This window comes from Hemitrygon akajei, chromosome 21, assembly GCF_048418815.1.
Source record: "Hemitrygon akajei chromosome 21, sHemAka1.3, whole genome shotgun sequence".
In the NCBI taxonomy this organism is placed as follows: Eukaryota; Metazoa; Chordata; class Chondrichthyes; order Myliobatiformes; family Dasyatidae; genus Hemitrygon; species Hemitrygon akajei.
This window is the reverse complement of record NC_133144.1, coordinates 2,367,233-2,379,674: the sequence shown is the minus strand read 5'-3', so window position 1 is coordinate 2,379,674 and position 12,442 is coordinate 2,367,233. Positions and strand designations below refer to the sequence as shown.

Below are 12,442 nucleotides of genomic sequence, written 5' to 3'. Positions count from 1 at the left end.
AGTGGCACAGGGGGGTGGGAGTGGGCAACAGGCAGAGGAACAGCAGGAGGGGAGGCGGGGGGTGTCGGTAGGGGAAGGCCCAGACAGATCATCCTGCACCTCCGAGTCAGACTTGGCAGCCTGACAGTTCAGGCAATTCTTCTGAATATGCCCAAACTCTTTACAGGTCTGGCACCTGAGGAAGCCCATAGCCCCTGAAAATATACCCACACCAGCTACATAAGCAGACTTATGAAACCCCGCGGAGTTTCCCTGTACCGTATCGGGGTCTCACCTCACCTGTGGAGCGCAGAGTGGGGAAGAGGGCCTTGTCAGGGATGAGGGGGTGGACATCTGCACTAGGGTCAACACTGTATCCACATCCCACCCTTAACCCCTAACTCAGGGCCAAAAACACACCCCTCACTGGCTTCAAATAGAAAATAATCTTTCCATTGAAAACCACAGACACAACAATGCCCTCTCGACCTCCAACAGTCTCCACCGTGGCATTTATAGCGACATTCCTACCAGGCACAGTACACTGTACAGTTTAAAGCCAGTAATTTGAACGGGCAAGCTGTAAGTCCTGAGCCCACAGCCTCCGCATACAACTGCAGTGCTGGCCTCCTGAAGCTGCAGCTCGACATGACGGTCCACTACACAGTTAGAAATTTAGAAACATAAGAAAATCTATAGCACAATACAGGCCCTTTGGCTCTCAAAGTTGTGCTGAACGTCCCTACCTTAGAAATTACTAGCTTACCCATAGCCCTCAATTTTTCTAAGCTCCATGTACCTTTCCAAAGGTCTCTTAAAAGACCCTATTGTATGTGCCTCCACCACCATTGCTGGCAGCCCATTCCATGCACTCACCACTCTCTGAGTAAAAAACTTACCCTGGACGTCTCCTACTCTCCAGCACCTTAAACCTGTGTCCTTTTGTGGCAACCATTTCAGCCCTGGGAAAAAGCCCCTGACTATCCACACGATCAGTGGCTCTCATCATCTTATACACCTCTATCAGGTCACCTCTCATCCTCCGTTGCTCCAAGGAGAAAAGGCCGAGTTTACTCAACCTGTTTTCATAAGGCATGCACCCCAATCCAGGTAATATCCTTGTAAATCTCCTCTACAACCTTTCTACTGCTTCCATATCCTTCCTGTAGTGAGGCAACCAGAACTGAGCACAGTACTCCGAGTGGGGTCTGACCAGAGTCCTATTTGGCTGCAATATTACCTCTCGGCTCCTAAATTCAATTCCATGATTGATGAAGGCCAATACACCATACGCCTTCTTAACCACAGAGTCAACCTGCGCAGCTGCTGTGAGCATCCTATGGACTCGGACCCCAATATCCCTCTGATCATCCACACTGCCAAGAGTCTTAAGATTAATACTATATTCTGCCATCATACTTGATTTACCAAAATGAACCACTTCACACTTATCTGGGTTGAACTCCATTTGCCACTTCTCAGCCCAGTTTTGCATCCTATCAATGCCCCGCTGTAACCTTTGACAGCCCTCCACACTATCCACAACACCTCCAACCTTGGTGTCATCAGCAAACTTACTAACCCATCCCTCCACTTCCTCATCCAGGTCATTTATAAAAATCACGAAGAGTAAGGGTCCCAGAACAGATCCCTGAGGCACAACACTGGTCACTGGCCTCCATGCAAAATATGACCCATCTACAACCACTCTTTGCCTTCTGTGGGCAAGCCAGTTCTGGATCCATAAAGCTTGGATCCCATGTCTCCTTACTTTCTCAATAACTTTCTCATGGGGTACCTTATCAAATGCCTTCCATGTACATTACATCTACTGCTCTTCCTTCATCAATGTGTTTAGTCACATCCTCAAAAAATTCAATCAGGCTCGTAAAGCACGACCTGCCCTTGACAAATCCTAATCATATTATACCTCTCCAAATGTTCATAAATCCATCCTCTCAGGATCTTCTCCATCAAGTTTAAACTTACTATATCGTCTACACCCAGCGGAACACCAGCAATCAGTCAAAAAGAAAACAGTTCAGAGACGAGATGGGACAGGAGGGAAAAAGGAATGGGTAGGCAGGGAAGTCCATGCTGTGAATAAAGACGTCTCCCTGGGCCAGTCCGTTCTTCCATCCGATGCTCTAAAGTCCTCTTCATCCAGTTACCCTGGGCTAGGCACTCCAAACGGAGTTTTCCACTGTCACAAACAAAATAAATCCATTCTTGCTCCCAGCAAGGTTAGACTCAAACAATCCACCAGCCATGCCATTACTCAGCCACAGACTGAAAAACTTAACCAGAGTTCTTCCAGGAAAGGAAACTGCCGAGGTGATATTCCACACTCCCAAAGCCTCTGGCAGTCTCCAAAATTGTTCTTTGGCCATTCTGTAGCAAATTTTCAAATGCTCCTACAGTGTGAACCTCTCTCAGTATGCTCCTCCCATGGTGTGACCCTTCCTTAGTTCCAACCCTTTTTTTTACAAAACTATAGAAGTATAGACAACAAATTCACGAAGTACAAACATTCAGTATTTACAAGACAGTAATTGATTCAAATTAAAATATTATTCACACAGTGAGACCCCCCTTAGTTACTGCCCCTCCCATTGTGTGACCCTCCCTCAGTTACTGCCCCTTTTTTTTTATAAAACTATAAAAGTTTATTTACAACACAAGGTACAGACATTCAATATTTACAAGCCAGTAGCTATAGGCAGATTAAAAAATGGTTACTACTGTCTATAAAACAGTATGTCATCTCAGGTTGCAGCAGCAGCACGGGTACAGAACATCAGATAAGCAGCATTGACCAGAAAAACAAATTTATATACCCATTTTACAGGAAAGAACACAATTAGAACAAAAATGTGAATGGAGTTGTGGTGGTGTTGTGATTAAGGTTGAAGGAAGTAGCTGTTCTTCGGGCTTCTGTAGCTCTTGCCAGATGGGAGTTGTGAAATGGGCTCATCTCGATGGTAGACATTGCCGTCTTGAGGCAGTGCCTCCTGCAGCTAGTCCTGGTGGTGGGGAGAGAGCTCCTTCAGGAGTGTCCCCCACCCTCAGTCTTATGCCCTGACATTGTTGCCCTCTGTCTGTTCCCAGCCTCCCTCTGAGAGGGCGTGGCCTGAATGTTGACAGAGACTGTTGGCTCCTGAATCACCAGACCTGGAACAGAAACAGGAACTAACCTGTTGTTTAACGGTCAAAGCAGCCAGCATTTGTATGTTGGCTGCTGTGCTGTTGCAGGGCTCAGTTGTGCCGTGGGTTGAGATTTCTTCAGCTTGTGGTGGAGGCTGTGTCTACGAGTGGATTGAGTATTATGTTGTAACACCTCTTCCAGGAGCCAATGATGGACCACGCCCTCCGCACCATCTCCTACATCGCTGACATCGGCAACATTGTGGTTTTGATGGCGCGGAGACGGGTGCCACGAGTAACCTCCCAGGACTGTATCGAGACCACCCCAGGGTCACAGGAGGGCAAGAAACAGTACAAGATGGTGTGCCATGTGTTTGAGTCAGAGGATGTGAGTACAAGACAGCCCTTCCTGGATTTTTCCCTTGAGAGAGGCAGAGAGGTGTGGGGAGTGGGTGGGGAATTCATGGGATGTCCCTTCTGCCACAGCCTCGAGACTGGGATCTCGCCAGGATCTTGCCATACCTGGCAGAATGGTGGTGTGTTCCTGACCACACGATGATGGGTCCTGAACCGGCTTTGAGCTCAGGGGGCACAGTGGGGGATTCCTTGTAGATTTTAAGGATTAAACCAGCAGGCATTAAATTCAATTTCTACATGTGCAAACACAGCATCTGCAGTATACTTTGTGTTTAAAATTCAATTTCTGTAGCCTTTCACCCATTGAGAAGTCTTGTGCTTCTGTATAGCATTTGAGTAATTAACAAAGGGTTTTGTGTGTTATTGTGGATACATTGGTGTGTACGTGGCGGAGTTTACAGGCCATCCTCTGTGAAGTCGATGTTCATTAACATCCTTGTTCACTGCAGGCACAGCTCATTGCTCAATCTATTGGACAGGCCTTTAGTGTGGCCTATCAAGAATTCCTGCGAGCCAATGGCATTAATCCTGAGGACCTCAGCCAGAAGGAGTATAGTGACATTATCAACACCCAGGAGCTGTACAACGACGACCTTATCCACTACTCCAACTCAGCCAACTGCAAGGAGGTTTGTGTGACATGATCCTCCTCAACAATGATAACCCACTCCCCAAGAAACACACCTTCCATTCACAGGCCACTGAAACACATCTAGCCTCACCTTTGGTAATCAAGTTGCCCAATCTCTCCCCTGCCTAGTCTACCCATGCACACTCTCCCCATGCCCACAGCATGCACCACAATACTGCACTGAGCCCCTCCCCCCCTTGGCCAACTGCAGACTGTGTCACACCCACCCCTGGTCAAGTGCAGACGATTCGTCCTCTCCGCCAGACACGGCTCCTGACTCCGGATTTCCTTGTATTCAGCCGCAATAATTTTGCTGGATAGTGCGTTGACATAGTTGTAACTGACGTGATGGATTCTTATCCTGCTCCTGATGCTTTTTCCTCTTGTCTTGTTGGTTTTGTTAGCTACATGTTGAGAAGCTGAAGGGGGAAATCTTCGGGGTGGTGATTGTGGAATCGGGGTGGGGCTCAATCCTCCCCACAGTCATCCTGGCAAACATGATGAACGGAGGGCCAGCTGCTCGCTCAGGGAAGCTGAGCATTGGAGACCAGATCATGTCCATCAACGGCACCAGCCTAGTGGGGCTGCCTCTCGCCACCTGTCAGGGAATAATCAAGGTAGGAGCTGTAGCCCATACACTGATGTTTTACTGGTCCCAAGGTCCAGAGAGGAGAGGGTGCGTAATCTCTGATATGGGTGCCTTCGTTGGTCATGCACTGAGCTCTTCCCACCCTGTGGCTGAGGCTAGAGTGTTCCTACCTCCTGTCTATATGGCAGCTTGGAGTAAGTGACCCCTGCACGTCATGTAATTGTGTCCAAATCCACACACTTACACACACCAAACACTTCTGGTATACACTATGCTCTGCACAGTCGCACAGTGATACTGTGACACAGCGATCCACTATCATGTTTGCTGTTGTGTGCTGGGGCAGCAGGCTGAGGGTAGCAGACACCAACAGAATTAACAAACTCATTCACAAGGCCAGTGATGTTGTGGGGGTGGAACTGGACTCTCTGACGGTGGTGTCTGAAAAGAGGATGCTGTCCAAGTTGCATGCCATCTTGGACAATGTCTCCCATCCACTCCATAATGTACTGGTTAGGCACAGGAGTACATTCAGCCAGAGACTCATTCCACCGAGAAGCAACACTGAGTGTCATAGGAAGTCATTCCTGCCTGTGGCCATCAAACTTTACAACTCCTCCCTCGGAGTATCAGACTCCCTGAGCCAATAGGCTGGTCCTGGACTTATTTCCACTTGGCATAATTAACATTACTATTTAATTATTTATGGTTTTTATATTGCTATATTTCTACACTATTCTTGGTTGGTGCAGCTGTAACGAAACCCAGTTTCCCTCGGGATCAATAAAGTATGTCTGTCTGTCTCTGCACAGTCTCTCAGTGATACTGTGACACAGTGACACACACTCTCAGTGATGCACTGTGCTCCACACACAGTCTCTCAGTGATACTGTGACACAGTGACACACACTCTCAGTGATGCACTGTGCTCCACACACAGTCTCTCAGTGATACTGTGACACAGTGACACACACTCTCAGTGATACAGTGACACACACTCTCAGTGATGCACTGTGCTCCACACACAGTCTCTCAGTGATACTGTGACACAGTGACACACACTCTCAGTGATGCACTGTGCTCCACACACAGTCTCACAGTGAATGCATGCTTCCTCACATGTACACCAGCTGCCTGTCGCTGAACATTGATGAGACACTTTGCTGTCCCTTGTGAGGCCAGGAGGTATGCAAGCCCTGCTCCTTGATGCACATTCCTCCGTACAGTGTGCTTTAATGAGGTGTCTCATTCACAGGGACTGAAGAACCAGGTTGAAGTGAAGCTCAACATCGTGAGCTGTCCCCCTGTCATCACGGTGCTGATTAAACGGCCTGACCTCAAGTACCAGCTGGGTTTCAGTGTGCAGAACGGCATCGTGAGTATCAGTGACACAGCTCGACAGACACACACAAAATGCTGGAGGAACTCAGCAGGCCAGGCAGCATCTATGGAAAAGAGAACAAATGAAGTTTTGGACTGAAACCCTTTGGCAGGACTGGACAAAAAAAGCTGAGGAGTAGATTTGAAAGGTGGGTGGAGGGGAGAGAGAACCACCAGGCAATCAGTGAAACTTGGAGGGGGAGGGATGAAGCAAAGAGCTGGGAAGTTGATTGGTGAAAGAGATAGAAGGCCTTGGAAGAAAGAGGAAAGGGGGTGGGAGGAGGAGCACCAGAGGGAGGTGATAACATGAGAGAGGGACAAGGGGATGGGAAATGGTAAAGGCGGGACATTACTAGAAGTTCGAGAAATCAATGTTCATGCCATCAGGTTGGAGGCTACCCAAACAGAATATAAGGTGTTGTTCCTCCAACCTCAGTGTGTTCTTATCCTGACAGTGGAGGAGGCCATGGATGGACAAATTGGAATGAGAATTGGAAGTGGAATTAAATTGGGTGGCCACTCGGAGATCGCACTTTTTATGGCAGATAGAGCCTAGGTGCCTGGCTAACTGGTCTTCCAATCTACATTGGGTCTCACCGATATACAGGAGACCACACCGGGAGTACTGAACATAGTATGTGACCCCAACAGACTCACAGGTGAAGTGTCACCTCACCTGGAAGGACTGTCTGGGGCCCTGAATGGTAGTGAGGGAGGAGGTGTAGGGGCAGGTGTAACACTTGTTCCGTTTGCAAGGATAAGTGCCAGGAGGGAGATCAGTGGGAGGGGGATGAATGGACAAGGGAGTTGCATAGGGAGTGATCTCTGTGGAAAGCAGAAAGTGGGGAGGAAAGATGTGTTTGGTGGTGGGATCCAGTTGGAGGTGGTGGAAGTTTCGGAGAATTACAAGCTGGACACAGAGGCTGGTGGGGTGATACGTGAGGACAAGAGGAACCCTATCCCTTGTAGGGTGGACGGAGGATGGGTTAAGAGCAGACATGCATGAAATGGCAGAGATGCGGTTAAGGACAGCATTAATGGTGGAGGAAGGGAAAAAGGAAGACATCTTCTTCATTCTAGAATGAAAAGCCTCATCCTGAGAGCAAATGGAGTCATTGAAAGAAGGGGATGGTGTTTTTACAAGTAGCAGGGTGGAATGAGGTATAGTCCAGGTAGCAGTGAGAGACCGTTGGTTTATAATTTATATCATAAATTTCGATTATTTCTATTATAATCCCATCCTCCGGCCACCCTATCAGGGATAGGCTTCCTATTGTCTTCTCCTACCATGCCACCTGCCTCCATGAATTGAATTCTCCGAAACTTCCACCACCTCCAACAGGAACCCACTGCCAAACAGATCTTTCCCTGTCCCCGGACTTTCTGCTTTCCACAGGGATCACTCCCACTCGTCACTCACCACTGATCTCTCTCCTGGCACTCATCCTTGCAAAAGTAACAAGTGCTACACCTGCCCCTACAACTCCTCCCTCACTACCATTCAGGGCCCCAAACAGTCCTTTCATGTTAGGTGACATTTCACATGTGAGTCTGTTGGAGTCATATACTGTGTTTGGTGCTCCGGGTGTGGCCTCTTGTATATCGGTGAGACCCAATGTAGATTGGGAGACCGCTTTGCCGAGCATTTACCCTCTGTCTGCCAGAACAAGTGGGATCTCCCAGTGGCCACCCATTTTAATTCCACATTCCCATTCTAATATGTCCACCATGGCCTCCTCCACTGTCGGGATAAAGCCACACCTAGGTTGGGGGAACAACACCTTGTATTTCATCTGTGTAGTCTCCGACCTGATGGCATGAATATTGATTTCTCAAACATCTAGTAATGCCCACCCTCCTTCACCATTTCCCATCCCCTTTTCCCTCTCTCATGTTATCTCCTTGCCCGTCCATCACCGCCTTCTGATGCTCCTCCCCATCTTTTTTCCTTTCTTCCAAGGCCTTCCGTCTCTTTCACCAATCAACTTCCTAGCTCATTGTTTCATCCCTCCCCCTTCGAGTTTCACCTGTTGCCTGGTGTTTCTCTCTCCTCCTCCTCCTCCACCCACCTTTCAAATCTATTCCTCAGCTTTTTTTCTCCAATCCTGCTGAAGGGTTTCGGCCTGAAACATCGACTGTACTTTTTTCCATGGATGCTACCTGGCCTGCTAAGTTCCTTCTGCATTTTGTGTGTGTTGCTCAGATTTCCAGCACCTGCAGATTTTCTCTTGCTTGTGGTGGCGATGGTGGCACCTGGCCCACTGGCCTTCATCAGTCAGGACAGTGAGCACAGGAATTAGGTGCTATGTTGCAGTTATACAACTGGTTTGTGAGGCCACATGGTGTCGAGTTTTGAATTCCTTATTATAGAAAAATCATTATTAAGCTGGAGAGAATGTGGAGAAGATTGATGAGGATGTGGTCAGGAATAAAGAGCCTGAGTTATAGGGAAAAGCTACTGTGCAACTGCCACAATAGAATGATGTACACACATTGCGAGATGCTACGCTGCAGTCATTACCAGTGTTGTGTTGTGTAGGGTTTAGGCTGCTTCACTACAGGTCTGATGTAGCAGTGACACAGAGTGCAGATGAGATTTGCCAGGGTGGTGACAGGAGTGGAGCTTGCTTCTGAAGAGAGATTCAATAGGCTGAGTTTGTCCTCACTGGAATGTCAGAGGTGGAGGGGTGACCTGACAGAGCTTTATCAAATAATGTGGGACGTGGATACAACAGAAAGGCAGAATCTTTTCCCCAGGGTGGCGGAATTAGAAGCAGACCTAGAACCAGAGATTTAAGGTGAAAGGAGAGAAGTTTAAAGGTCTGAGGGGTATGTTTTTCAAATGAATGTTGCTGTTTATCTGGATTTTGCTTCCAGACCAGGTGGTAGAGGCAGGTACAATGATAATGTTTACAGAACATAGAACAGTGTAATACCTTCAAGCCACAATGGTCCTTCGGCCCACAATGTTGTGCCAAACTCATTAAAGTGTGAGCTAAACACAGAATTAAACTAACCCTTCCTGCCTACACATTGTCCATATCCTTCTACTCTGTACATTTAAAGTTCAAAAGTATAAAGTGCATATATGTCACCATGTACAATCCTGAGATTCATTTTCTTGTGGGCTTTCACAACAAATACAACAGAATCAATGAAAAACTGCACACAAAGACAAACAACCAATGTACAAAAGAAAATAAATTGTGCAAATGCAAAAACTATGTGGAAAAATAGATAACATTGAGAAGATGAGTTGCAGAATCTTTGAAAGTTAGTGCATAGGTTGTGGAATCAGTTCAGTGTTGGGGTGAGTGAAGTTATCTGCACAAGTTCGAGAGCTTGATGGCTGAAGGGTAATAACTTGGTGGTGAGGGACATGAAGCTGCTGTACCTTTTTCCTGATGGCAGCTATGAGAAGAGATTGTGACCTAGACAGTGGATGTCCTTGATGGATGGTGCTTTCCCTGCAACAGCGCTCCAATAGTGGAGAAGGCTTTGCAATGGACTGGTCTGTATCCACTTTGTTTTGTAGGCTTTTCTGTTCTTGGGCATTGGTGTTTCCATACGAGGCCATGGTGCAACCAGTCAGGATGCTCTCCACTGTGCAGCTATAGAAGTTTGTCAGAGTTTTAGATGATGGGCTGAACCTGCACAAATTTCTAAGTCGAGGCATTGCTGTGCCTTTTTTAATGCTGGCCTGGGTGTTTCTGCCCTGGCAGTGAGTGTTATTCTTTATTTGCTGCTGATGAATTTGCTGTTCACCAAATGCCCTGTGATGGTTGTCATGAGGACATGGTATCTCTGAGTGTGGGGATGTTGTTCAGCCTGACTCTATTGCAGTGTAGCATCAGTAAGTGGCAGTAGTGGACTGCACCAGGTTCTGAGCAAATTGGATCCACAGTTTTGCACTCGGTAAGAATATTATAGGATCCGTGAAGCTAAAACCATGATTCAAGATTGTTTAATGTCATTTCCAGTACACAACTGTATAGAGAACAAAATGGTTGTTACTCCAGATCCAATGTAGCAAAAAAAAATCACAACATGATAAAGAATGCAATAATAATTAAAAAAAAACAAGCAACAAATAAAAATCAAGTAACACACACAAAATGCTGGTGGAACGCAGCAGGCCAGGCAACATCTATAGGAAGAAGTACAGTCGACATTTCAGGCCGAAGCCCTTCGTCAGGACGACTGATGAAGAGTCTTGGCCTGAAACGTTGACCGTGCTTCTTCCTATAGATGCTGCCTGGTCTGCTGTGTTCCTCCAGCATTTTGTGTGTGTTCCTTGAATTTCCAGCATCTGCAGATTTCCTCGTGTTTACAACTCTATCTATCTATCTATAAGATAGCTGATAGGTGTTTGTCCATAAAGTGATGCTAGGTTCAGGAGGTGACTGGCAGAAAATGATAAAGTACTGGTGGGGTGGGTTAAGTAGGTGGAGTTGTTGATCAGCATTGCTGTTTGGAGAAAGTATCCAGATTTGGAATCTGGTGGCCTTGGTGTGGACACAGACTCCTCCCTGATGGAAGTGAGACAAACAGTCCCTGAGCATGCACCCGGTCTTTGTTACAGATCTGTAGCTTGATGCGAGGTGGTATTGCAGAACGTGGTGGAGTCAGAGTGGGTCATCGCATCATTGATATTAATGGGCAGAGTGTTGTGGCTACAGCCCATGAGAAGATCGTCCAGGCCCTGTCTAATTCAGTGGGAGAGGTAAGAACTCCTGGTCTTTATTGATAACTTCTTTCCTATTCCCTCATCCACAGTCCCCTTTCTCTCTCCACTTCTACTTAGTTTTCCATCTCTTTTGATTCTTCGCACCTAATTTTCTTCCAACACTCTCTCACTCTCTCTGTCTGTTTGATGTGAATGAAATAGAAATTTTTAATTGTGTAACTTTCAATAATTGTAGATTCACATGAAGACAATGCCAGCTGCTATGTTCAGGCTCCTGACTGGACAGGAAACACCGTTGTACATCTGAGAGTGGACAACCCCTCCTCGGTGAACAAGAGCTTCCAGCAAATCTACCGAAACTTCTTTATGGGGAAAAGATGACCAGTGGACTGATGACTATGCCAATTCCTCCCGAGTCCTGTGCGCGTGGTGTGTGTATGCATCTGCTCCTTGTGTCTGTCTTGTCAGTCTGTGTGTCTGCATGTCTCTACCCTCACTCCTTACCAACAACGGCCGCTCCCATTGAGGCACTGCTGGAAAAGACAAAAATACTTTGCATTTTAGGATATCAGACCAGTTTCCTTTCAAAGTTATTGAAGACAAATGTCACTGCCACGGGCTGTGGATTTGCAATAAAGAACACAGTGTCCAATGAAGAGGTGAATTCCGTGACAATCTGTTATCTTTAGTTGTGAGGACACTGGGATACCTGTCAGCCAATTACCATTGAGCTCTCTCACTCTTTACAGGGAAATTCCTTTGTACATTCATCCCACTCAGTGCAACAGTGCAGATGTCTCTTGTTGGTTGCTGGAGGCAGGTCTGGATTTTGCTTGCACAGTGTGTTTTTGCTGGGCAAATTGGTTACATTAAGTCTTTGCCATTTGTGTTTTGGAATGTTGTGGTTGCCATTAGAGGCCTAATGTTACTCGTGTTCCTCCTCGTTGGCACAGTTGGAACAGGACAGATTCTGTAGTTGGTCTATAAGTGACTGTTGTGTGAAGGTGATGTAACAGAATCTGAAATAAGTGTTAACAACAGTTGGCATTAGAGTATCAGTGGGATAGATCCAGCACAACTCCTACTGGAGAGGAAAGGAGGCAAGAGGACCAGGGATTGGGAAGAGCATGGGGGTGGGGCTAGTTGTTGAAATAACAGGATGAACAGAGGCAAAATCTGAGCATAAAATGCTGTGGAAAGCCAATTGTCACAAACTTATTTGTTTGGAATAATATAAAAATTATCTTTAATCTACAGGGTTCAATACAATTTGCAAGGTACAAAAAATAAATCAACTCATTTAATGTTTTGTGTCAAACTACAGAGTGAGCTTGCTCACAAAACTTGTTTTCATTTGCCATTAAGTTAACTAATAATTTATATATTTTCTTTGCAAATGTTAAAATATATTTATACAACTTACAGCTCCCATTACCTGTTAAACGTTCCTAGTGGTGTGTGTCTCAAATAGCCTCTGACAACCAAGTCCAGCTCCTGGTCTTCATGTGTGGCTTAGCTACTCCTGTGATGGATGCCACTGCTGCCAAACGGTATGAGACTCCACATATCACATAGACAGCGAGGACACAACACCTATGGCCGGACTCAACCGATG

The 12,442-nt window shown here is 46.5% G+C and overlaps 1 protein-coding gene across 3 annotated transcripts in view; it reads left to right on the top strand.

Annotated features, from left to right (window-relative positions):
• The window catches only part of apba2b (amyloid beta (A4) precursor protein-binding, family A, member 2b), a 781,711-nt gene extending 769,580 nt beyond the window's left edge, over positions 1-12,131 (top strand). For 2 of the 3 annotated variants that reach the window (XM_073024733.1, XM_073024734.1), the window contains 6 exons: positions 3,326-3,511; positions 3,990-4,169; positions 4,576-4,788; positions 6,016-6,135; positions 10,723-10,863; positions 11,063-12,131. In XM_073024733.1, coding sequence (XP_072880834.1) covers positions 3,326-3,511; positions 3,990-4,169; positions 4,576-4,788; positions 6,016-6,135; positions 10,723-10,863; positions 11,063-11,134 — 912 coding nt within the window. In that variant the 3' untranslated portion in view covers positions 11,135-12,131. The remainder of the gene's footprint in view (positions 1-3,325; positions 3,512-3,989; positions 4,170-4,575; positions 4,789-6,015; positions 6,136-10,722; positions 10,864-11,062) is intronic. The other variant, XM_073024735.1, reaches the window with a different exon arrangement.
• Positions 12,132-12,442: the final 311 nt, after the last annotated feature.